This window comes from Dermacentor silvarum, chromosome 1 (assembly GCF_013339745.2).
Source record: "Dermacentor silvarum isolate Dsil-2018 chromosome 1, BIME_Dsil_1.4, whole genome shotgun sequence".
NCBI classification, from domain to species: Eukaryota; Metazoa; Arthropoda; class Arachnida; order Ixodida; family Ixodidae; genus Dermacentor; species Dermacentor silvarum.
The window spans coordinates 305546681-305572127 of NC_051154.1; the positions used below are offsets into that span (position 1 = coordinate 305546681).

At 47.6% G+C, this 25447-nt stretch overlaps 1 protein-coding gene across 1 annotated transcript in view; it reads left to right on the forward strand.

Moving 5' to 3' along the window:
• The window catches only part of LOC119437276 (calcium uniporter protein, mitochondrial), a 250126-nt gene that overhangs the window by 145057 nt on the left and 79622 nt on the right, over positions 1 to 25447 (forward strand). The window contains exon 2 of the mRNA XM_037704335.2: positions 13811 to 13864. Within this exon, the coding sequence (XP_037560263.1) occupies positions 13811 to 13864 (54 nt within the window). The remainder of the gene's footprint in view (positions 1 to 13810; positions 13865 to 25447) is intronic.

A 25447-nucleotide genomic window follows, 5' to 3' on the forward strand; every position in this document is an offset into this window, starting at 1 on the left:
AGCGGAGAAAGGCTTCGCGACCGTCCGTTTACACGCGACCATGGGCAACAATGAATGCCGAGCGAGCGATTCATTGCAGCCTCTTTTGTCGACTCGGCGCGTGTGGCTGCGTCGCCGATCGTGGTGGTCATGAATAGTGCACTTCATCGGAAGAGCGTGCGCGCTCGAAGACGACGTGAGTTGGGCACCGGGGTAATGCAACGATTATATTCCGATGCTATATATTCCTTTTCGCGCTTCGACAGTGGTCCGGGCGGCGCTCCGCCCACGTTTGTCAACGGGATGTAGGCCTGCCGTGAACGGTGGATGATTAATATGAATGCTTACGTTATGCCGGCCCTGGTCGTTCGCTTCGCGTTTAGAAGTTTGGGTATTTTGGCATAGCATCGTCATTTTTCCGATACCACCTGCCGCCGACTGCCCATGCTCAGCATTTGCCGCTCGTGCCGAGTTAGGGGGAAGTGGTTCTGCTGAAGTGCGCCGCCAGGGCACTGTGCAGAATTAAAAAAAAAATGGTAAACGCAAACTTCATTAGCGAGAAGACGCGTGAGCCGGAACGAATGCGGTCTAGCCTACGGGCTAGTCTGCGTTTGGAGAAAGTGAGTAGCAGTAGAAGAGAGGAGGTATAGGCCAATGATGGCACCGAAGGAGGCAAGGATGCAAAGAACTCCATTGCGCGACGGTGTTCAGCGGTCCACGAATCAACGCGTGCGTTTCTTTAAATTCAGCGTGATTTTAAACTTGTCCCTGTCTGCATATACTTCGATACCCTTTATTGCGTATAGACAGGGTGATGTAACGTAACGTTGTTCTTGGCAGGAGAAGCCTCTGAAAAAAGGCCCTCACAGAACTATCCCTTGTATATATGCTGAAGATATCGTGTGCGCGCGTGGTATATTACCGTGTTTGTTGAAATAAATGAATCAAGAGAGAAAAAAAAAGTACAACTCGTTACTCTATGACAACAATTACAATATACTTTTCCTTTCTTCTTCCTCTCTCAAAAAAAAAAAAAAAGTTGACGCGTCGTTTTTGTGGCGGGAAAGTAGAGCAAACACGCGTAACGCGTTATCGGAACGCGTTTATTTCCCTTCCCGCCTTTCGATATGCAAATAACAGCGTTGACCCGTTACACGGAGCTCTGCTCGCTATGCAACGCGAGAGCGAGCAACGAAAGTCGCTATACCCCCAAGACTCAAACGCGCGCCACAAATGCCGAAAGTTGGCCACCGAACGTTTTTTGCGTTATTCGCGCGCGATTTATTGCTTCGCTCGTGCTTCCACGGTGATATGAGCGGCCGAGATATTCCGTTTTAGACGAAGTTTCCGCTTAGGGACAGAACGAGAGATGAGGCATCGCTTGCTTGGAATTTCGCGAGCGCCCGTGGTATGCGCGCATGGGGGAGGGGGACAACCGATTGACCGAGCTGCGTTCCACAGAAGCACGCCCGTGCCCCAAAGCCCGAAGTATAATTTTTTGATACGCCGAGTTTGATATTTCGAAATTCTCATTTAAGCACGGGAAGCTTAACGTTAAAGTGAATAGCGTTTTTGATGCGTTGTAGGGGGTTTCCACTTGCGGATAGTTCAGCAAATTAATGACTAATTAATGTGCTGATTATGTTCTAACTCGAATAACATTTCGTTGTGTTTTTGGTACGAATGAAGTCTTCGTGGCCAGAAATAAAGGTGAACAAGTTGTTTCCTAGTTTTTTTTTTTTAATTTGGAACGGTGAGCGAGCTTTACTACGAACTTCCTCGATAGCCAACGAGGAAGTTTGTTGTAAACCAGATTATAATCTGGTTACTAGAAGTGAATAGTATAGTATAGAATTGAAGTAAACTTCGCTAAGCCGCACGGCTCATGATCGCGTTTTTTTTTTAAATTGTACCTATTTACACACCACCTTAAGTGGCATTCACATGACGGACCGTGTATTGCAGATTCAGTGCGCTGACGATCTTGACGGAACTCGGCGCCACACACACAGTAGAGATCAATGGTGCCACATAATCGCTGTTTAGCTGCAGGGAAGACAAACGCCGACTTCTAGAGGTATAACTGCTTGGTGCGACCGGCAGCACGGGATCGCGCGAACATGACACATCGCGACGGCGATCATAGTTGCAGCGAAGGATGAAGGCAGAAGCACAAAGTTTGAGCCCGACGAACTGGAAATTTAGTGCAGCAAGATATGGGACCAGGCTATAGTTGGCGATCCACGATAAAAACTCATGCACTGTCCTTCCTGTCCTTCTGTAGTGATTTGGTCCGTCCTGTCAGTCAAGTTTTAGCAGACGATGCAGGTAGCTGTGGGTAAGCGGATATGACGCTGCAGGTCGGTCCTGTAGAACCGCGTGCTTATCTCGCTGCCCCGCCTGGACGTCCAGCCGGGCGCTGGCTCTCAACCTTCTCGGTTCTGCGTCATTACCGGCGAGCGGTATAATGGCCGCGGCCTTTCGAGCGAGGTTGAGTGTCTAAAAAGAAAACGGTTAATTTTGTAAGCTTTTTGTGACGTATCCACTCTCATTTTGCTCGGAAGCAGCGTTGTATGTACGTACTATATAAGGAACGAAGCGTTTCTGTTTTTTAAAAAGAGGTACAAGCTTTTGTTGCACTTATTCTTTAGCGTGTGGACGCTGGTGTATCCGAATAGCGGCAAAACGTTAGACCTCTTTTTCTTCTTGGAAAACAGCATAATTCAAAGCACGATGGAGAAAAAAAAAGTTATAATGCTTATGAAATGAGATTGTTCATACGTGAAGACCGACAGCACCTTTGGTTAGTCCTTCTTTTTTTTTTTTTTTCGACGAAAAACACGACAGATGGTCATTTCCACCTCGAAAGCTGTTGTGGAACAACAGCTGCATTTCTTTATTTTTTTTCTTAAGGTATCCAGAATTGTATATCTCGCTCGGGCCGTTCCTTTGTTCATACGTTTGCTATAGTGTTTGTTCGGCAGTTCTTGCGACGCGTTCGCCATCCCACGGTCTCGATAAGCCGTCACCATCCATCATCCACCTTCCGTTAGCATGGCTGACAGCGAGCGGATTGAAATTACTCCTGCGGCCCTTTTGCTTATTACCATATTTCCACGTGTGTAAAAATCCGTCATGTTATCACCTCAACGCCTTTCTTAGCTCGCCTGCGTCATATCAGTTTTTTTTTTTTTTTTTTTCTCGGAGGAAGTGATGAGGACCGACCCGATTTGACGCATTTAGGAGGGATCAGAGGAGAAGGAACGCGCGAAAATCTAAGCGGACGGACGAAACTTCGTTTGAGAACTTCATAACAACGCCCATAAACAACAGCATCAAGTACTGCGATGATGGATTATATACTAAACTGACACTAAAGATGAATATTAGGCTGTATTATGATGAATTACGCTTGTTCAAACACCCTTAATATGTTTCCGCACAGGTGCCAGCTAAATCGACGTTGCACAGGTTTTACCTTGGACGAGAGTGCCCTTTTTCTGAAAATAGCCCTGTTTCACCGCCGAGACAGACGGACGGGTGGACGGATATATGGATAAATATATGGATAGATAAATAGTAGATAGATGTATGGACGGACGGATGGGCGGATGGATGGACGGACGGACGGATGGGCGGATGGATGGACGGACGGACGGATGGGCGGATGGATGGACGGACGGACGGATGGGCGGATGGACGGACGGACGGACGGACGGACGGACGAACGGACGGACGGACGGATAGGTGGATGGATAGACGGATAGGTGGATGGATAGATAGACGGATAGGTGGATGGATAGACGGATAGGTGGATGGATAGATAGTTTTTTGGCTGTGATTGATGAGCAGGTGGCCCCAGTCTAGGCCTCCTCTTTCAGCGTACTTCGTAGCGGATGTGATGTGCGCTGCCAGATATTCTTGGTCCTGAGTTGTGGTGGCTGCATCCAGTCACTCTGGGTTGGAAGGAAGGGATGTATGGGGAAGTGGAATAAGGTGGTGTGGGAGGTGGACGACGACACATCGATGTGATGTCGGTGTTTGGGCGGTCTCTGCAGTCGAGGGGATCTTCTGTGAGGATACCTTTATTTGTTTCCATTGCTAAACATACAATGGCGGGGGCTAAGATAAAAGCTGCAGTCAGGCAGCTTGAGGAGCCCTTAGGTGAAGGTGGAGGCTGCGGGTTGGGGCGGAAATATCGTGTCTGTTTGCGCCTTAAAAAATGTACAGAATAAAAACCCTTAGCAAAAAGATCGTGGCACTGTCCTGAAGTTCCAGCACTCTATAGCTCGTGACGTCATGTATCTTTGAGACGACGCCTACACCGCGTGGTACTTCCTTGTGGCGGTAAATGACTACATTGCTTTCCAAAGAAACCGAAGACCACTTCGAGCGCGCCTCCTGCGCGAAAACGGCCCAAACGCGAGAAGATACTTCAAAATCCGTGACGTCACACCGACGGCTCTGAGGTTTCGGCGGGAAATCCCAGTGAGGACAATTGCGCCTCAAGTGTCCCCCACCCTCCCCCCGCCCCCTTTTCCTCCCCCTGCCATACCACTAAAATAGGTTTGAAATAATAATTTGCCACTCTGGATGATGTAGTATTTCTTTTTAGTGGTCTGTTAATACAACTTTCCGGATACAGTGATGAGAGACGCATGCGCGGAGTGCGCGTTTCAATTTTAGCACTACATGTCGCAGTGTGGTTTAGCGCTAGTGAATGTGTAGTATATGTAGTATACTCGGTGGGCGCGGTTGGTCAACAGCAACGCGCGAGGGCTGTATACAGCGCCGTAAAATTGTTACGTTGCAGCATACGTAAGAGTTGTTACGCGCTTTATTTTGTTATGTTTTCGGACAGACTTTTGAAAAATCACCTATAGTGTACACATAGCGCAATTCGATCTGTTCGGGTGGATTACCCGAAGAGGCGCACATTACTTGCACGACAAATTGCAAAAGTCAGTTACCTGATTAACAAAGTTCCACTAATGAACTTCGTAATTATTCGCATTGGAGCACGCGTTGAAATTACAGGAATGAGGTAAGTCGCCTAATAAAAATCATATCCTCAGAGCGCAAATCTCGACTGACGCCACTTTGGAGATATACGCGTCCGCAAAATATGTTGAGAAATGCACTAACGTTGCAGTTAGGTTTTTCGTAATCCATTTCTAGCAGGTTTTAGGGATGAATATCTCGAAAGAGATGCTGTAATAGTCTTGGGATTTTTGGTCAGTGGACATGGCTTCAATATTAGGGGCTTATTTCTTCAATTGAAGCGTATGGTGCTCTATAAAGTCAATAATTAGAAAGTCCATTACTGTGTTTGTTTGTTTGTGCTGCATGGAAATTGGAATTACACCTTCTTCAGAATACCACCTGAGAAAGCGGAACGTTGCTATCTGCCACCGATGATTGCAAAAAAAAAAAAAAAAAAGACTGCTCGAATTTTTTTTTTTTTTTAACACGCACGCGCGCACACCCATGTGGTACGCGATTGATTATGCGTTCACGGTGGCTTGTTTCGCGTTGCCAAGTATCGCTGTCTCGTGGCGAGAGATCTTCTCGCTATTTTTTTTTTTTTTTTTGTCCGGTTACGCACTGTTATAGTCGACGCACTTTTATGCAAGCGAATATAGCCCGGAAAGAAAAGGTGAATGCGGCGAACCCCATTGCTTTTGATTGATGAGCGTATACACGGCGGTAAACTGCATTTGTCATCCGAAGGTTGTTTGATCTTCCAATTCTTTCGAAACGGTCGACGCTCGTCGATTACGTGTTCCGGTGCCTCGAGGTATTTGCGCGGGCGCCCGGTATAATATTTGCGCAAGGCGCCGATCGAACTCCGAAATATTAGGGTAAGAAGAGATGTTTTTGGAGGGAGCGGCGAAGGTGGGGGAGGGGGTGGTGCAGCGAAGGTGGAACGGTCGTGTTTCCTCGCTGGCTGCTGTTTCCTATTCCTCTTGCTTTCGCAGTAACATTGTGCGACGAAAGAAAAGCGAACGGAACAACAACGAAAACGAAACCGTGGGCGGTCAAGCGTGCAGAAACTCTCGTCGAATAAAGGCGGAGGCGCCTTAATTTGAGTCGGCAGGGAAGAGGCGTTACCCCAATTTCCTTCTCGCGGGGTAACGCGGTGTGAAAACAAGGGTTTTCATTATCGGCTCACCGTGAAACCGCACCCTCTCCGGGCTTATCTACGAAATGTATGTATGTATGCCGGGAGGGGGAGAAACGCACACACACTAAGCGGGAGATACAAGGGGGAGAAAGAGAGGGAAAAGAGCGCAGAGCAGCCGATAATCGAAAGAGAAAGCGTGAAGGTTATACGGACGTGCACTCCTATTCGGTGCTATACGCGCGCTGAAACTAAAACGGCGCTGAACGGAATCGATGTGCCTCTGTGTAACCCTGCGGCGCACCGTTTCTTGATGCTGGTGTTGTCCCGATTACTTCCCAACCTCTCTCTCTCTTCTTCCCTGCCTTTATTTGCTTCTTTCTTTGCTTTTCTTTTGTTGGGGAAACGCTAAAGAGGACGTCGTGGGTGCGCTGGTCAGATGAGGGGCAGCGCGGAGGGGGCGCTGCCCACATTGTCATCGATTTTTGGCCAGCTCGCGGGTCGTTTTTCTTCTTCTTCCGTTTTCTCGTCGCATCTTCCGGGGCTCCTCTTCCGAAGTCCACCGGCTGTCGTGGGACCCTTCACGTATCGGCCCCGTGTGTCGTTTGGCCGGGTTCCGTGTCGCGCATTCGTGTACTCCGTGGCTCATCGCGTTGCTATTCGGCGCTCCCTGCGCATACTTCTTGGTCCTCGTGTCCTTCGCCGAATGCGCCAAGACGCTAAGCTGGCGGCCGTTTATAGTTATGGCGCTCATTCGCTTCGTTTCGATATGGTACACTCTAAGTCGCGTTCCGCTTGAGATCCAGCCAGTAAGTAAGTAACTTGGCTGAATGGACCGGACTTTCTTGCGTAAAGCCTTAAAATATACGGAACGGTGTGTGTGCCGCTTATTTTAAGAAAATAACTCGTTCCTGATACAATGTCTGCGGAGTGTCGGTTTAGCTGGAACCTATGCGGCACCAGAGTTACAGTGGCAGGGCCAAAATATTTGCAAGTGACTATACTACACGTCGCCAGTCGTGAAAGCACTCCACGTAGCAAATGTCCGCGAAGTACGGCAGGTGTACCATTTAAGGCCTCTCTCTTTTTTCTTTTCTTTTCTTCGAACAAGCATTCTTTGAATGTCAGTTGCAATTGCTGATCATTTTTTATCCATCTGATACGTCGTCACTGTGGAACGACTAGGTTGAAGGGTACAGTTTGACCGCCTCACCTAAAAGGTATGTGCTGGTCGTTCGTTAGTTTGTGCGACTTAGCTTGCAGGCAGCTGTCGATATTCCTCATCGCTTTTTATGTTATTCTGCGACAGAGCTTCCGCGTTGAAACCATTAGTCCATTGATTAATCGAAGAGGTGTCATTGATTAATCGAACAATGATCCCCAACTCGCGGACGGCCATAAATAATAATAATAATCGTAATAATATCCACTGTTTCCACGTCACGACGTTGGAGGATGTGTGGCGGATCAATTTCGCCGAGGGCTCGTGATTCATTAGCGTGCTCCACCGGCATCTCGGCACGCGGATGGGACCTATCTCCCGTCCTTCTACTGCGGGCCGTAAGATGCCGGTGGCAATCGAAACTTGCTGCTTTAGGGGGCCCCGAGGTGGCTGAGTGATGTGAGAAAGTCTTCTCCTTTCTTGATTCCCGCGTGCGCCTGCGACGGTGACCACCTCTGATGCCAATTTTTGTCTCTTCGCTTGTATGTCCATGACAGATGACGCGCGTTCGTGATATATGTACACACACATGGCCATCGTCAGAGTGATTCTGACGAAGGCCGTGCCACAGCTGAAACGTAAGCTAGTAAGCATGCCTTTTTCGTAAGTGTGCTTCGTCTTTCTAAACTACGCGCGTATATATATATATATATATATATACACACGCGTCTCGGCCGGAGGACCGGCCGAAACGTCAGTCAGTAAATATGCCATAGACTTTTTCCTTTTTTTAAATATACCTTCGGGTCTGGTGCGAAACCCTTCGTCTTGTATGCATATATATATATAATTCTGTGCAATTGAACACGAACGTGACTGGAACGCCAGTGCATTTCGTCGCAATTTCTAATCTGGTGTCATCCGGAGAATTCAAGTGGCTATACGTCTTGTGAGCTCACCGGCTACAATTCGTAAATTGGAACGTGAGCCGTGATGTAATCAGTTAAAGCATACGTTCTTAAATTGTGTGAATTAGTCGATGATGCATTTCAATTTATCGTGCAAGTAATGTCCGCCTCTTCGAGTAATCCACCTCTAGGACTCTAAATTTATGCTATCTGCCACACACGATTTAAAATGATTCTGTATGTCAAAAAAAGTCTGCTCCCATCGACCGATTTGTTGACTCCGCTCGCTAGACTTTTGTTCCCACAATGCGCTTTCTAACGATTTTAAAGCAATAGCTTTCTTTAGCTATGTAGACCACTTTGCATGGTTGGACGATCTCGCACAATAGAATTTTAGCGTGTCCGGTATTCGGGTAAACGCAAGCGTACTGGGCGTTTTACCGGATGAGTGGAGGCGCGAACGCGAGTGGCCTGCATGGTGCAGCTCCACCTGGTGGTACAGAGCTCAATCAGACAAACACCGAGATAATGTTGCAATAACCAAGTGTATTTTACTTCGCTGTTGGTGGATATTTTCTGCAGCGGCGTGATCGTGTTGCTGCTGAAAATTTGCACCAGCAGCAAAGCAAAATACACTTCGTTACTGGTTGAGCTCTGCTCCACCCGGTGGTTGCACCGGGCAGGCCGCTCACGTTTACGCCTCCGCCCCTCCGCCAAAACGCCCAGTCCGCCGGCGTGTACCGGAATACCGAACGCGCTAAAACTCTATGTGGCTCGTACCCAGTGATTAAAGTTCTCTACTAGCTTGGGCCACTGCGTATAGCATGTGCTGGCTGCTGTGTTGCCGAGCAGACAACATGGGTCACTGCATATGTGCCCGAATATACAACTAGTCGCTGGCTACTGTCTGGCCTAGCATGCAGACAACTTGGGTCACTGGGTACGCGCCACTGAGCGTAGAGTTCGTATATTAACTCTACAGGAAAAGCTGGGCGAAACATGTGGCTACCGCAAAGGCGCCGCCATGTTGCTATCGCTAATTTTTGTAACGCTAAAATATTCAAAATATGACCCAAAAACAAAGCATTCATACGTAGCACGTACGCAAGGATAACACGTAAAGTTCATTCCGTATATTTTTCATCAAGACTCGATGGCTATTTATAACATTTTGATGTAAAATTTACGCTGCGTGAAAGTATAGGGTTTGCAGGTGCACGAACTAGCTGGCGCCACCATAAAGAGGGAGGTTCGGAATCGCGTTGATTGTGCGTCTCGACGGAATCACATCTCGTCGTCTGCGCCTGCGCGTCTTTACAGAGTATAGCAATGCATGGCGACGCCCTTGCGGTTACCGATTTCAATGCACGGGCGCTATGGGAAGGCTTTCCTCTAGAGTTGGGTATGTTAGCTCTATGCAGTGGCGCACCGACGGGGGGGAGGGGGTTTCGGAGGTTGTAACCCCCCCCCCCCCCCCCCACGCGTCCAGCCCCACCAGTCCAACGTCTACCTTCAGTGCTCTGTTCACATTGTCATTACAATTCAGGAGGTGGTTTGAGGTCGAATTTTCCTGATTAACAAACACACTCTATCATTGTCTTGTATTTATTCAATCACTCTCAAGTTACTTTGAGTAAAACGCTGAAGAAATAAGCATAGTCAACATCTTTGGTGTCATTATTATTATAATTGAGTTTAACCTGGGCTGCAGTGAATACAACAAGATATGCCGTGTCGTGGTAACATTGGACGTTGTGCTTGGCCGCGAGATCAGCGCGTTTACGGAGACATCTGTTTCGTGATTAATAGCGATGTGCAGGAGACTACACAAGAAAGCTACCGTTAACTTTGACAATCATATTCGATGGCTTCTGCCGTAGTTTTTGTAGCGTCAAGTGCATCCGTGAAGTTTGCAAACGGTGGGACGACGATGGAATACGGGCGGCTGGCCCAGCGACAACCTTGACGTAACATTGCCGTGTGTTTAGCGCCATGCTTTGACGCTCATTCTAACATCTCGCCGAGAGCCAGCATTCCTTCTTTTTTGAAGAGAATGTCTTCTTGGCTGACTTCACACGAGTTTGGTATGTCTGGGATCTGGCTATCTTGTAACCACTTAAAAAAAAACGGTCCTTTCGCGCCTCCAGAGCATCGTAGCGAGTCGCAAATGGTATTAAAATGCAGGTCTCAACGAGACAAGAAGCGATAATTAGTGGCAGAGTAAGTAAATTGAACGGTACAGACATAATTAGCGCCAGTAAAGACAAAAATTAACCGCATTGTACTTCTATAAATGGTGCACCACCGTATATATATATATATATATATATATATATATATATATATATATATATATATATATATATATATATATATATATATATATATATATAATGTTGAGGCAAAGCCGTCGTATACGGCACAATTTTAGGAAATGGAGCGAGTTCGCTTGCCCTCGCGCGAGGCAATGGTGTCTGGTAGGCGACTTCGCCGATGCCCGCAAGAAGGGAGAATTAGTCGCAGAGTAGGTAAAATTAACGGTACGGGCGTAATTAGCGCCAATATCGTCGTAAATTAATCGCATTGCACCATTGATTGCACATCTCCGGGACCGCCTGGCCTGCTGGTAAAAAAAAAAGGGTCACCCGAATGTCGATGCTAAAGAAGATATGGTCGGCGCAATTGCGCGTGAAATACGATATGAATATAATAAGCGAAGCGAGTTCAAATTGAACTCGAGAATAGAGATATACTGTCAACATTTAATCACAGAATCATTTTCACCACCATATACGTCGACCTTGTCTTCTTTAGCGTTGACACTTGGTTGGCCCTCTTTTTTTTTTTCTTTAGTTAACCTTCACGTAGAAGTGAATGAGGCAGAAGGCTGTTTGCCTGGAGCAACTATAAATCGGCGCTGAACTCTCCCTGCGAGGAGCTGACGCTTTCTTCTCTAATCGAAGTGGTAAACTTTTCAGCAAATGCCATTATGACATATAGCGTGCCCAACCGTCTGAACGTCTGTGCGGCCGACGAAGCGCTTTCAGCGCGCCGATGGCCCTGCGCGAATGCAAACCATCCGCAGATTGCGTCCAAGTCGCATCTCGGGGGCTGGTTTAGAACAAAAAAGAAATCATTTGAAGTAAGTGAAAACACCGCTCTGCCACCACCGCAGCAGCAGCGTTCAGCCATTCGCGAAAGCTGTCATCGAGAAATTACGGCGTGGCGTTGTTCTGAAGGGGAGAGTAAGATAAGTACTTTAAAAAAAATGTAATCAAAACATGTTTGTATGCGCGCGCGTGGCAGTGCCCAATTTACAGCAGCGGTGCGCGGAGCTGCTAGCGTTTCACTCGGGCGTTTTTCCCGGCATTCTCCTTCGCCTTTGTGTCCGCTGCGCAAACGTTTGGCGCCGGCGTTGGTTGTTTGTTTCGTGATTCCCTTCTGGGCGACTCCGTAACGAGCAGGAAAAACGCCACGAGTTGTACGCAGAAGGCGAGCGTTTCCCTTTGCTTTGTCTGTTCGAGGTTTCGACCGGGGGGCGAAGAAACAAAGGGAAGAACTGCGCGAGAACGTCGAAAAAGCGCGCGCGGTGCATCTTCGGCGGCGCCGTGGCGTGTTTTCGCAACAGCGTCGGCGGCCGCGGAGCGCGCGACGCCTCTTGCGAGAGAGATAAGTTTAGGCTTCTGGCAACTTGGGCGAGTACACTGTCTGCGGCGACTCGACGTCATCGCGTGTGCACACTGGGACGTTTTCCGCCTGTTTTGCCGCGCCCTGTCTGTGTAGTGCTGATGCTGCCGCTTGCTTACGTCATCCGATCGTCGCGTCGTTCTCGGTCCCGGGCGCTTTTGCTTTCATTGGTTCATGTCGTCTCACTTATTCAATGTGTCGGCGCCGCGCGTCGTCTTTCTTTCTTCCCCCCCATTTATGTCTGTCTGTTGGTGCGTGTGTGTGTGCGCGCGTGAGTGCGCGGTCTCCTGGCTTGCGACACATATGGCCCTGCGTGTGGCCCCTGTTGAACACTGAAATTCTGCCGAGGGCTGCGTGTGGAGCAACATTTATGCGAAGCGCTCTCGCTCGCACACAGCATGTTTAGGCGTCTTAAGAGGAAGCTTCAGCTCGGGGGCTCCTATCTAAATACGTGGGAAATCGTTTTTCCCGGCAACCACTGCACCAAATTTGATTAGTTTTGTTGCATTTAAAAGAAAAAAGGTAAAATCTTGGTGAATGTTGGTAGCAAATTTTTAACTTTTTCCGGCGACTTTTTTTTTATAAACATTGCTGAAAATCGCAAATTTTCACAAAACGAAGCTATCCAGTTTACAACCCTGTAACTCAGCAAGGAAGAAACGCTATCGCAATTCTGTAAATTTCATCTAATAGTACATCTACAGCGGACAAATTTGGTGTATTATACATGGCTCTCAAATACACCACTAATATGTGAGTAGCGCTCTTGCAAAGCCTTTGTAAACATTGTAACAAATTCATGTAAAATATAAATTAATATATCAAATCTGTCCACTTTGGATGTTCTCACGGATGGAATTTACAGAACTGTCATGTCTGTTTTTGGTGCAGAGTTCCGGATTTGGGGGGGGGGGGGGGGGGGGGGGTAAACTTCGTGCTTCTATTTTGTTATTGTTTCTAATGTGACCAATTTTTAGCAATATTTGCAAAAATATTCAGGCCATAAATCAAAATTCCTCATACAACAGTCACTAGAATTAAGCCCTTTCTCTCAAATGCCACAAATTTCATTAGAATCGGCCTAGGTGTTATCTCAGAAAAAGCGTTTCTGCATTTTACATGTATTTGAATAGACGGCGTCGGATTTGGGGCCGGGATGCGGCAGTGTGCATACACCCTTCGCGTAAGGTTTCCGACCACTTCCCGAGTGATGAGCGGAGTTGTCGGTTTACCATATACCACTGCTTCAAATGGGAAGAGTTGCAAAAATGTTTAAGTGGCCTTTTCACGCGGCGCCGTCGGATATTCTGGTTATACACTGGAAGCGCCATCCAGAGTACTATAGGGTTCTGTCGCAGTGATTTTTAAGTTTGGTTGATTAATAAGAAGATAGAACCAGATGCAATGTTGTCTTGTTCCCAAAGCAAGCTATCTTCATCGTATAGAAGCATTCTCCTTTGCCTCGACCAAGCAGCGTTGTTGATCATTGGCTCTACCGAAAGCAACATATTCCTCCCGTATACATTGTCCTCACACAAAAATGTGGAGCCATGCTATACGAATTTACATTGCAAACCCCGCCTTCTGTTTTTCTTGTGCTAGTCCTTGAAACTGGTGTTCGTGTCAGGATTCATACTAAGCTTCGACTGCCGAACACCTTCAGCTCCGCAGTTGCAACAAGTTAAAATAGTTAAGTGAATTAGCAAACCTTAACCATGCTATTCGTTGATTATCACACATTTACTGACATCCGCCACCGCTGGTAACGCGATCCCGAAAGAAAGGCATTATCTACGCTGCACAGTTTTAAGAAGATCGACTTTTCCCATTCGTAGTAAGTGGAACAATCATATATAGCTGATGCGCCTTTTACTCTCTTATATAGATCGCTCGCTGTACGGATCTTTCTGACGTTTACGATGCTTGTTCTCTTTCTCCCTTTCTCTTGTATAGTTGTGCCTGTGCCCCTTTTCGAATGCGGCCTGGAACCACAAGTGCCGAAATACGGTGAGTGCTTTACGAGCCGAGCCGTGGCCGACGAGTTCTTCGGCTGATCACAGCCGTCGCAGTGTTCGACCGTAATGGACCAGCGCCTTTTCGTTCTCATATAACGCTGCACATAGGCGACGCTGGCGAACACCTTCTCGCTTGGCGCGTTGCAGCGCAAAACAACCTATAGGCGAAAAAAGTAGTATATCCACATGTTGAGCCCAAAAGCGCTGACTTTCTGAAAAGGAGTGTGTTCAACTGCGCGCGAAGGGCGCCTGAATCAAATTGTTACGTCCCCTTGCTCGCATATACACTTCTTTTTATTAGCCTATAGTCTATGTTATCTTCACAGATGTGCTGCAGGAAACCCGTTGTTGTCAGTCTCCTTTCGCTTCGACGCCCGAGTGGTGAATGTAAATATACGGATCGAGCCGCTGCTGCGCAAGTGCACAGCTCGGCACGCAGCCGTGCGCTTGCGCGGTCATGCCGCTGCGTGCCGTGTATGTCAAGTCGCGTGTGATTGTAATATTCCGTTATATAATAGCGCCGACGTGCGCTGTATCTTCAGCGGTGGGATGGCAGCGTCAGCCGACCAATCGCGATCATGGCAGCTATATAGCTCCTCTTAGCATATACCGGCCCGCACACGGCGCGCCGTATTCACGTGAAAAAAAAAAAAAAAAAAAAAAAACTGTCTGTATTGCGACGCCCAAATCTGCGCTTTTAGAATACCGTCATACATATTTACATACGTTATGTCGCAGCAATTTAGACCTTTTGTTAACGAAATTACTGCTTCAAACTAATTCGCGCTGCCTTTCACAATAAACGACCCTCTATACCAAGATGATTGTTTACATGAAAGGGAATGCTATAGACTAACGGCACGTTGAATATGGGATACAGTGCGTGCCGCCTTTGAATAATCTCGGCTCATTCACATTGGCGTAAAATGGCGTTTCTTTCTTCGTTTTTTCTACGCGTGCAGACGGATCTTTGCTTACCTGGGTTTTTACCTCATTTGCCGAACATGTCTGCTGGCGCACGCTTGCGCCGCCGCTGATGACGTCTGCCATCTTGTTAAGCCGAAGAGTCATTTCGTTCCTTAATAATATTGCTAGATTCATTCATCCTTTTTCGACACAAGCAAAATAAACAAGAATCCGAAAAAAAAAAGAAAACCCCTTTCGACGGGGGCCGCATTACCGCAGTTCACGCTAATTGGAATCTATGCGTTTTCGGTTGCCTTGTTCAGTCGAGTCGTGCGCGAGCTGTTCTCAGTTTGCTCTTCGGCGATGGATTCAACTTTCCTACAGTCCGTGATAGGTCCTTCTTTTTTTTTTTTTTCGCTCCATGTTCCTCGGTTCCCTCTATTCTCATATTCTGCCGCCGTCCATGTCGTGTCGCGACGTCGAAAATTCGAGTCGGAATGCCTCGTTCAGCAACATATGGAACGACGCACGTTCGCCCACACCGCCGCGACCTTCTTTTATTCTTTTTTTCTGTTTGAAAAAAAAAAAATGGGGAGCGAGATTACGTTCTCGGTGACGAACAAAGTCGTTCCAATGTACTTTTTATTTTATTTTATTATTTTTTTTTTTGCTGACGCGGCTTAGTCGCGAATGTCGTGATCTCCATTTGAGCGGCGACTGTGTCTGTCTGTCTGTGCGGGGCATTTCCCGCCGCCTTAATGAATGGCGAAGACTGTGCGCCGTAAAAGCGAACATCTCGTTAGAGCCACGCGTCACCAAACTAGCGCTTAAAGAGGACCGACGCGGTGAAAAAAAAAAAAAAAAATACTGCCCCCCTCTCTTCGTTGAAGCGTAATGACCTCGGCAATTTGAGAAGCCTCTTAAGAAAGACAGCATTGAAACTTCGCTGAGTGAAAGCAGCGCGAACGCCACAAGGACGTTCTTTGTGTATAGACGGTCGGGAGACAGAGTGCAGGAAAGGTTTGAGTAAACATCTCCATTAGTGGAGGACCGAAAATAATAATAAGAGTAGTAGTAGTTAGCGAGGCGAAAAGTCTACCACTGTGTGAAAGGAGACACTGCTTTCAGTTCGTAGATGAAATTGTAGTGGGAGTGTGTCTTTTTTTTTTTTACTTTTTTTTTTTTTTTTTTTTTTGCTCTGGGACTTGAGAGATTGACACAATGGGGGTATATAGAGAGAAGATGATTGGAAGTCCAAGTTTGGAGTGGGGAAATTGATTTGGCGACCAACCGCGGAGTTGCTTTTGGTTTGATAAAGTGTCTCTTTTTTTTTTCCCCTCTCCTCATTATTTCCTTTGTTGCGAGGGGGGGGGGGGGGTCGATAGTACAACGAAAGATAATGCAATCTTTAGCCGAATGAAAGCATGGCAACGAAAGTGAGAAAGTTTTATGTCGAGATGAATTCAATGACATTAAAAAGCGGCGACAGTTAAAGCTGCAGAACAGAGTATATCAATGAATTAGTGTCATTTGGGGAGACGGTGTACAGCCGACGCAGAAGCAATATAGGCCTATATTGATCGCACCTATATTGATCACAGGGGGATCATTTATGAGTTTTGTAGAACTTTTAAAAAGCGCCTATGGCAGATAGCATAATTCTTGTCCCTGAGCTGGATTATTCGAAGAGGCGGACATTACTAGCACGAGAAGTCGTAGCACATACTCAACTGAATAATAAAAATTAACTAAGTACCTTCTTAATAAATTCCTTTACGGCACATATTGCAATTTACAAATTGTTGCTGATGAGCTTGCTTGGGGGACAACATAAAATGGTTGCATCCATGTTACACCGTGGATTGGCACGCTGTACGTAAAACGGTGAGGTGTTGAGGTAGTACTGTATTTACTCCTGGAAGGCTCGCACCCCCAATTTGGCGTGCGAAAATTTGGAAGGAAGAGTTTAGCGTCACGCGCGTACTCGCGTGCTGGTTGACTCCCGCAAGCCGCAACAAAATGGCACTAGTCCGTGTCAGAAAAATAGGTCGGCGACTATAAATGTGCGTGTTCATTGTCGGCCACCGGTGGTTGCATTCATTTGCACTGCAGTCTGAGCGCAGTTCGAGGCTTCAGTGAGCATAGGCATAAGTCTGCCTCGTGTGTAAGGCCCGCGCCTCATAAAAATGAGATAGAAAAGTGCGGGCCTTACGCGAGTAAATATGCGGTATTTCACAGTGGCCACTCTGGCGAAATAATTCTGCGGAAATTCGCAAGATGAAATAAGTTTCGTGAAAGGGAAAAAAAAATCACCGACGATTACGATATTGCCTAAAGCGAAATTTGAGCGCAGCCTTTTACGTGTTTTCATTTAGCGATATATTGGCTGGCGCGGACAATCTGTCTCGTGCGGCCCGTTGCAAACGGTGCGAAGTGCGGCGCAGCTGCTTCGCTAATCTGGAGATAGCGAGATCCAGCGCATGGGTGACGCGTGGGCGCGATTCACAGCAGCCGCCGCCGACGGACCTCCCACACAGCGCGCGCTATTCTAGCGACGCCTCGTAGCCATATCGACGCCGTTCTACGCTACTCTTCTCACGCTTTCGCCATACCCTCCTCCTCCGCTTTCCTCCTCGCGTCTTTCATCCCCCGAGTTCGCTCGCCGCATGAACGGGCGAGCTGCGCTGTAAAAAATGTCATCCATCAGAGAGAACCTCAAGAAGCTACGACATAAACATATTTGTAGCTTCTTGCTGTCCTTCGGTGGATGACGATTGCACCCTTTCACGTAGCGATTCTTGCATTGTTGTTGCAGCGTCGTCGTCACTCTCTTTCCTCCTCAACTCACCTGCCGCGGTAGCTTAGTGGCTATGACCTTGCGCTGCTAAGCCCGAGGTCAAAGGTTCAATTCCTGCCGCGGCTGCTGCATTTCGATCAGTGTTGCCAGGTTGGACGAGGCGGCGTAGCCCAAAGTTAGAGAAAATGTAGCCCGATTGTAGCCAAACACAAACAGAGAGCAAGATATTTCGTAGCCAAATATAGCCATTTTTATTTGCAGTTTTATTTCAGTAGAAATTTTCACATTCAACAACGGAATCCTTTTTTTTTTGCACAACCCGTCGCAACCAAATGTCCTTGCCGCCGTGACGGTCTACATCACGCTTGCAGCGAATCGCTGCAGAAGGCGAAATCATAGTGTTTTTATTATGTGACAGATAATATTAGGTTATTATTTTTTGGTAAATAAAGTAATACTAACTATGAACTCTGCTTTTTAGCTCAAGTGAACGCAAAATATTGTTCAGCATCATTGAGCTCTCACGTGACATTCGCCTACGGCGTAGAAAAGCTTCAGCTGTCCAGCGGTCTGCGACGGTGACGCGCCCACGGCTTCTTTTTTATGAGCCGAAACCAGTGTATCGCGCTATGATATCTCGCGTTATTTGTCTCGTCGTCCTATCTTGTTTGCTCGTTAATTAGGTTGACCCGGGTTACCTGGGACACACTCTATATAGTTTCCATTTACATCAACCTGGCCGCCATCTTAGGTCTCCAGCACGCCAAGAACATGCGTTAAAAAGAAGTGAGAGACAACAGATGCCATTCGCTTTCTAAATCGGCGTAAGCGAAACTTTAACCCGCCGTGGTTGCTTAGTGGCTATGGTGTTAGGCTGCTAAGCACAAGGTCGCGGGATGGAATCCCGGCCACGGCGGCCGCATTTCGATGCGGGCGAAATGCGAAAACACCCGTGTACTTAGATTTAAGTGCAAGTTAAAGAACCCCAGGTGGTCGAAATTTTCCGCAGTCCCCCACTACGGCGTGCCTCATAATGAGATCGTGGTTTTCGCACGTAAAACCCCATAATTAATTAAGCGAAACTTTAAATGGTTGCTGCGCAAAACGGCACACAAGTGTAAGAAGCGCGCAGTCGTTTGCGGCGACGAGCACGTCCCGAACGTAACTCGCTCGAAATGGCAAAAGCTGCGACGGCTCACAAAGAGCAAACGTAAACGACAAATTGATAACACTGGTAATCCTGTGAAAACCTGTTACTGTCAAAAAGAAAACCATGTTGATATACTATTAATAATAATTACTGTGGTTTTACGAGCCAAAACCACGATATGATTGGGAGGCATGAAGCAGTGGGTGACTGCGGAATAATTTTGACCACCTGGGGTTCTTTAACGTGCTCATAAATCTAAGTACATGTGTGTTTCAACATTTAGCCTCGATCGAAATGCGGCTGCCGTGGCCGGGGATCCAACCCCCGTCCTCGAGCCAGCAGCGCGACACCTCACCTGCTAGGCTAACACACTGGGTGATGTTCATGTGACGTGGCGCACTGATGAAATCGCGGCAAACTTGTTTCGATATTGGCACAATAAGTACCTGCATCTGTCACGTTACGGGCAAAACCATCTATAAGTAAACGCACAAGGACCCACGTTGGACTCGGGGTCTTGTTCCCATTCTTTTTTATACTTTCTCGCATACTTGGCCACCTTCCCCATGGTTCGATTCTCCTCTCCGAGGAGGATTCGGTCTTAAGTCTAACCTACGGAAATGAACCTCTAATGTAAGCACAAACAAAAACTCATCTCGCAGGAAAAAGAAAATGGCAGTAAAGCTTAGCCTGTGAAACGTGAAGCAGGTGGAAAGCTGTGGCCGGCGCTGTAGTTCACCAAGAAGCCATGGCCGGGAACACGCTAGAGCGGGTCATCTACCCGTGCTTCTTTCATGTCGGCGCCACGATCGCCTGACCCTATTTTTTTGCTCTCTGAGCATAGCGATTTTAGTACAGTGTACTGTGAAACACCCTCTACTCCAAGGCTCATCCCGATGCACGAGGATCGGGTGTCACACGGTGTAGCGCGATGTAAGTTTAAGTACATCAAAGATCAAAGCCACTGGCTCAGACAACGGCGCAGATAATTTATGGGGAGAGGGGGCGGATGGCATTTGGCCCACGCACACACGCACAGGCGCGCTGCCGGCTCAGTCAGCTAAAACAGCCTTCGAGATTTGTTTCTACTCGATCAGAGCTCCTCTGGAGCGTTGATTAAGGCGCCCCTTATAGTCCAAACAAAGCCACGTCGCAGATTTTCAGTAGCCCAAATATAGCCACATAGCCAACTCGTCAAAGTCGACGCCAAAATTCTTTTTCGGTAGCCCAATTTGGCTATATATAGCCAAGCCTGGCAACACTGATTTCGATGAGGGCGGAATGCAAAAATGCTCGTGTATTTAGATTCAAGTGTAATTCAAGTAGAAGGACTCCGGGTGGTCAAAATTAATCCGGAGTCCCCCACTACGGCGTGCCTCATAAGGTTGTGGCTTTGGCACGTAAAATTCCAGATTTTCTTTTTTTTTCCCCTCCTTAACACAAAAATCGCAGTGCTGAGCAGTCAGTGCAGGCACAGGAAAGTTGCCGTTGAATCTCCGCTTGCCCCCCTCCCCGCCGACCGCCAACAAAGTCTATCGAAGTTACCCTTGAGAGCATCGCGTGATAAACATTTACGAGCTCTGTTTAACAAACCTGTTCTGGGCCAGTCGATGTTTGGCCAGTCGATGTTCTGGGCCAGTCGAACTACCCTTTAAGGTAGTTCTAGAGTTTCAGATAGGGTAGAAACTTGGGCCGGTTGGTGTAGCATAGTACAAATTCTGGAAGACCACAATTTGAAGCACCTGAAGCAGAAGTACCTCGACAATTTCGATAAGAGAAGCATTGCAGCAATCCCGTACGTACTTGCATAAGGTGTCACATAATCTAAAAAAAAGGTAGTTACTAAGGCAGGAGTCACGCTTTTCTTTAGTGCTCCTAACAAACTGCAGAATCTGTTAAGATTGGTTAAGCAAGAAAAAAAAAAAAGCCACTAAGACATGCGAGAAAAACTACGCAATAAAGTCTGTTAAACGCCGCAACAAAGTTATCCACTTGATTCCGCTGTCCTGCGGCCGATGCCACATGGGCCAGACGGGTCGTTGTAGATACGTATAAACGACGGCTCGATGGCACACGCAAATTATTTGAAGGGTCGGGTAGGTAGCAATCTCGCCGTGCATTGCAGCAAATGCAAGTGTCACCCAGATTTCGACAGGTGTCAGATTGTGCGAAATTATCATAAGGTCCGCCCGGGAAATATTTGAAGCCTTTTTAATGCACAAAAAAAAGGAGACGTGTCAGCAGCACTGTTGCCGTCTGATGCACAAAAAGGAGATATTGTATCTATAGGTATATATCTGCCCTTTGTTCCCAACCCTGTTTGTTTCCTGTCTTTTTTTTTTCCGGTTGTATAGAGTTCTAAGCAAGATGCAATAAACTCCTAGGGTTGCTAGTCAGCGCATTGTGTGTGGCGTGTCTTCTCTGTGTATTTCGTCCAAGCTCAGCTCTCGTCTTCCAGAATTTGGAGTAGAGTTCTAGACTTTCTTCGTTCCGTTTTGTATAGTTTGAAACGTATACATCCTGCCTCGCCAACTTATAGCGAGCTCGAGCGTGCATTGCGCGTCTGGTACGTGTGCGCCCATTTATTCGCCTATCCCGTCATACGTGCTTCCACTCGTGTCGCGTGCTCTTCATCGCTTCGGTCATGCATGCATGCCGCTCGCGGTTCTTCGCTTGCTCGTTGCGGGCATAGGCGTGTTGAAAGCCCCCGTGTATACGCTATTTGCATTCGCTCGCGACAGAGCAAGGTTAAAACGCAGGTCTGGCGCGGTTTGTGCAACATTCGGAGAAAGTTGTCGCAAGAAAAGCGCGCGAGGCGGACTGTGTGTAACTACGCGTACGTACTGGCGCTGTATACTGAAGGCCGTGGAAGGCTTGTTTCCAGACGGGTTGAGTGCAGACGACAAAAGATGAAAGTGGCAGACGGAGATGAGGCGAACAGATAAAACAAAACAAAAAAACGCAGCTACAAATGTCAGAGGGGGCAAACGTGTCTTCTATTTGGGAAAGGCGAGCCATAGAAAGTATAGCATAAATAGAGCGCTAAAAACAAACCGAAGTGCGTCTGCCTTAGCTCGCGATCTCTTGTTGTTTTCCCATGTAGCAGCGTTTTGTTTTTGTTGCCCTTCCGTCTCGTCAGGGAAGGTAGCGCAGAGTCTGCTTTGCGCCGACGGCCACATTGCATGGCCGCACCGATCAAGGGTGCGTGCATGCGCAAGCCGGTTGGAAAAACAAAGCAGCGCTCGGGGACGGCTGGGCGGCAGTGTGCAAATTGATGGATCGCGGTATATCGGGAACTGATGTCTGCACACGCCAGCGAGGACAGCTAACCCGCCCGGCTTGCTGCAGTGCTAGCGCTTTCCCTCGTGCCACTGCTTGTGCTTTTTGCTTGGTCTTGCTTGTGTTCGGCGTCGTGGTGAACGAATCCTCCGGCACTTGTGGAGGAGGGGAGATAGTTAGCCGGGGCCGCTGCCTGCCTGCCTGCGTTGTCTCAAGCGGCCTGCATTACTCACTTCCCCGTGGCTGTTGACCTTTGTTGATTGCGTGCGCTATCGGTGCAGCTGCAGTTTCTTCGTTTATTCGATGCTCTGCTGTGCCAATGATCCGCAGAACATTCGCATCACGAAACCACTGGGGATGATATTCGTTGCTTGCGCACGCCGCCGCTGAGTTTGGTATATACACGGGGTTCCTCTCTCCTTGCGTGTACTATCTTCAACTTTTAGCAGTCTACGCCATGTGGCAGATTTTCGAATCCTTGTCCGATTCCATTTTCTGTGGCAAATGGCTTCAAACTTGAAAAGGCGTTTGTAAATCACGTGGATTGACATGTATCCAGGGGACTTGAAGAAAATGCGTTAACGAATTGTTGTTTCTCGCCGCAAAGTTTTATTACGTAGAAATATGGTAAAAGTTTACTGAGAAAGTTGTCATCTCAAAACGGTTACGTGGAGGCTCGATTTTCAACTTTATGTGGGATGATTCTTATCTTTTCTTCTTTGTTATTATTAAAGCTCAAATAGGGAGCAAAGAACGTGTTGCTTGGCCATTTGGTTTAAAGTTGCATGTTTAAACAAGCGCATACTTTTCCCGAGGACTGAAGGAAAGACAAGGCGGACAGCGCCGGAAAGGCAGGCGTGTCGTGTCTTCCGCTGTCAGTTGTCTTTGCCATGGCAAAGACAACTGAAAAGCGTCCATTCCCATGTCATACAGACAGCTGTAGTAGAGACGCGTTAAAGTCGCTGCTCGTAAGCGGTCGCTTTTTTTTTTGCGATAACAATTATATGGACACTCCAGGCGCATTTCTTCCGTCGCCGTGAGGTTACGTATAAAGTGCAAGGGCGATAAAATCGTCGCCGCGTGCCGTGTTCTGTATGTGCGAGTGAAATCGTGCGAGGGTGAGCCGGCGATCGCGGCTCAATCTCGCCCGCGGGAAAGGGAGGAAAGCGGGAAGGAAGTGCGCCGTCTTCCGTCGCGCGCGAGGCACCCAACGTTGCGAGGCATCGGGAGGAGCGAGGGGGTTTACTCTGGTTGCAACTGCGTATGTGGCGGCAGCGCGTGGTCTCGCGGCCATATCTTGAGAGCGATCTGTGTTGGGGGCACAGATCGGGTGGGTCGGCGGCTCGTAGCTTTGTGCGTGTTGCGTGTTCTCGGAGCTCGGTTTGCGCTGAAGCGATGGACAGCAGCACGAAGGTCACTTCGCTCGCTGCTGCTGTCGCGTTTCCTCACGCTAGCGTTCTGGCAGTGAGTGTCCGCGGTCATCGAGGGTGATGTGTTCGTGTTTGTTGTGCGCGCTGACACCACGCTTGTTAATTTAGTCAGCAAGCGAACGTTTACTAATTGATACGACCGATAAAAGTACTATTATTAATTCGTATGGCGTTCTGATAATTTGCTATCGCAATCGATGCTTTGCCTTTCGGGCGAAACTGCGATTCTTTTTATTCTGTTTTTCACCGTCACTACAACGCGACAATATATTGGTCAGGTGTATACGTAAGGGACGGGGCCTGGGGTCGGCCTCAGCCTGCACACTCGTCCGAAGGCCCAGTGTGCAGTTTTAAACTAAGTTAACGATCTAAAGGAGGTTAGAGAAGTTGGATGTAAAACGAAGTTGTTTCGAATGGTCTTCCCATGCACATACAATACCGGAGTGGAACACGCCTTGTGATGTTGCGACCATTGCGTCAAAGGATATGCTTACAGCATCATTTTATTAGTGCGATTTGTTTATCTCTCTCACACAGAGACCCATTCATTAACCCATCCACCCGCTCACTATCTCACACTCACTCATTCTCACTATCTCACTCTAATGCTGATTGGCACTGTCAAATGAAAAAGTCGCAGACACTCTCGAAAGACAAAGCATTGATCGTGATATCAAATTATCAGACAGCTACACGTAGTAAGATTAGTAGATTTATCAGCTGTATCATCATCATCAGCCTATTTTTGTGTCCACTGCAGGACGAAGGCCTCTCCCAGCGATATCCATACTTGACATTAAGCGAAAAAAGATGTTATCGCACTTGGACTTTATACGGAACCTCACAGCGACGCCGATGACGGAAATAATTGCTATAGTAATAATAAAGTTCTTCTCTAAGCGTCTGCAATGGTAGTTGCGCAATGTCTGCATTGCATAGGATATGCGTCGTGTCAAGGACCATCCGTGAAAAAAAGCGCGTACGACTGTCATATCACAAGTGTTGTGCGATTAGCTGACGTACGTATATCACTATATTACTCTTTCTTTAGTTAATCTTCGAAATAGGCCAAATCATGGCATGCAGAAAGGCGACACAAGACAATGCTGTGAAGTAAAAGTTTTATTGAATATAACATAATGCAAAGGGAGACTTTAGCTTGGTGAGCCCATAGATGCAAAGAAGCAGTGGCTGCAGCCGTCAAGTTCATGACACATCGAGAAATTATATTCTTCAGGCGTACCGCGCTTTTGTTCCTGTGTTGTGGCGTATAGGAGGTGGAAATTCGCGCTTTAAGGACGCCTTCTGTAAACGCCACTTGCAATGTGGCGTTTCACTCTGGACAGCTTTCTTTTCCGTATATCCCATACATTTAATTAGTGGCGACAAGGTTAATGAAGTGATATTAAATAACTACATGATTTCAGCACGAAGCTACGTTTAATATTTCCTACGGGATCAAAAGTTAGCGTCACCGTGACTCAAAATTATTTTTGTTTTCGAATTTGTTTATTTCAGCTTTTTCTTAATTTCCGCTGATTCAACGATATCAGTCGCTGTGCCAGGCCGGCGGTTACGCGAAGCGATACTATAGCTTGCTGTGTGCGGAGCGGGGGCAACACAGTGTGCGCAAGTACGGTGCTTATCTTATCTCGATTTGCCGCTTCCTCGCGTAGCGAAACGTGCAAGCGCCCATAATCGTCATTGCTCCGCTCCTGCCCGTTTGGGTCGAGGGTAGCCATTGCGAAAATCAGCAGGTGGCAGCGAGACCCCTTTCTTCTCCTTTGGTCCTCCTCGCGCGCAACTGACCACTCGCAGTTCCGTACACGTATGGTGCCGAGTGGACGTCGACGGCGCAATACAGACGATCGCGTGCCGCATGGCTTGCGCCAGGAGAGTCGCCGCCGCCGACTGGTCGATGAGCCGGGAGGAACGTGTATACTATAGGAATAGTTCGCCGTGGGGCCTCGATCGCCTCGCATTACCGAAGCACTCTCCGCGATTGAGCGAGAG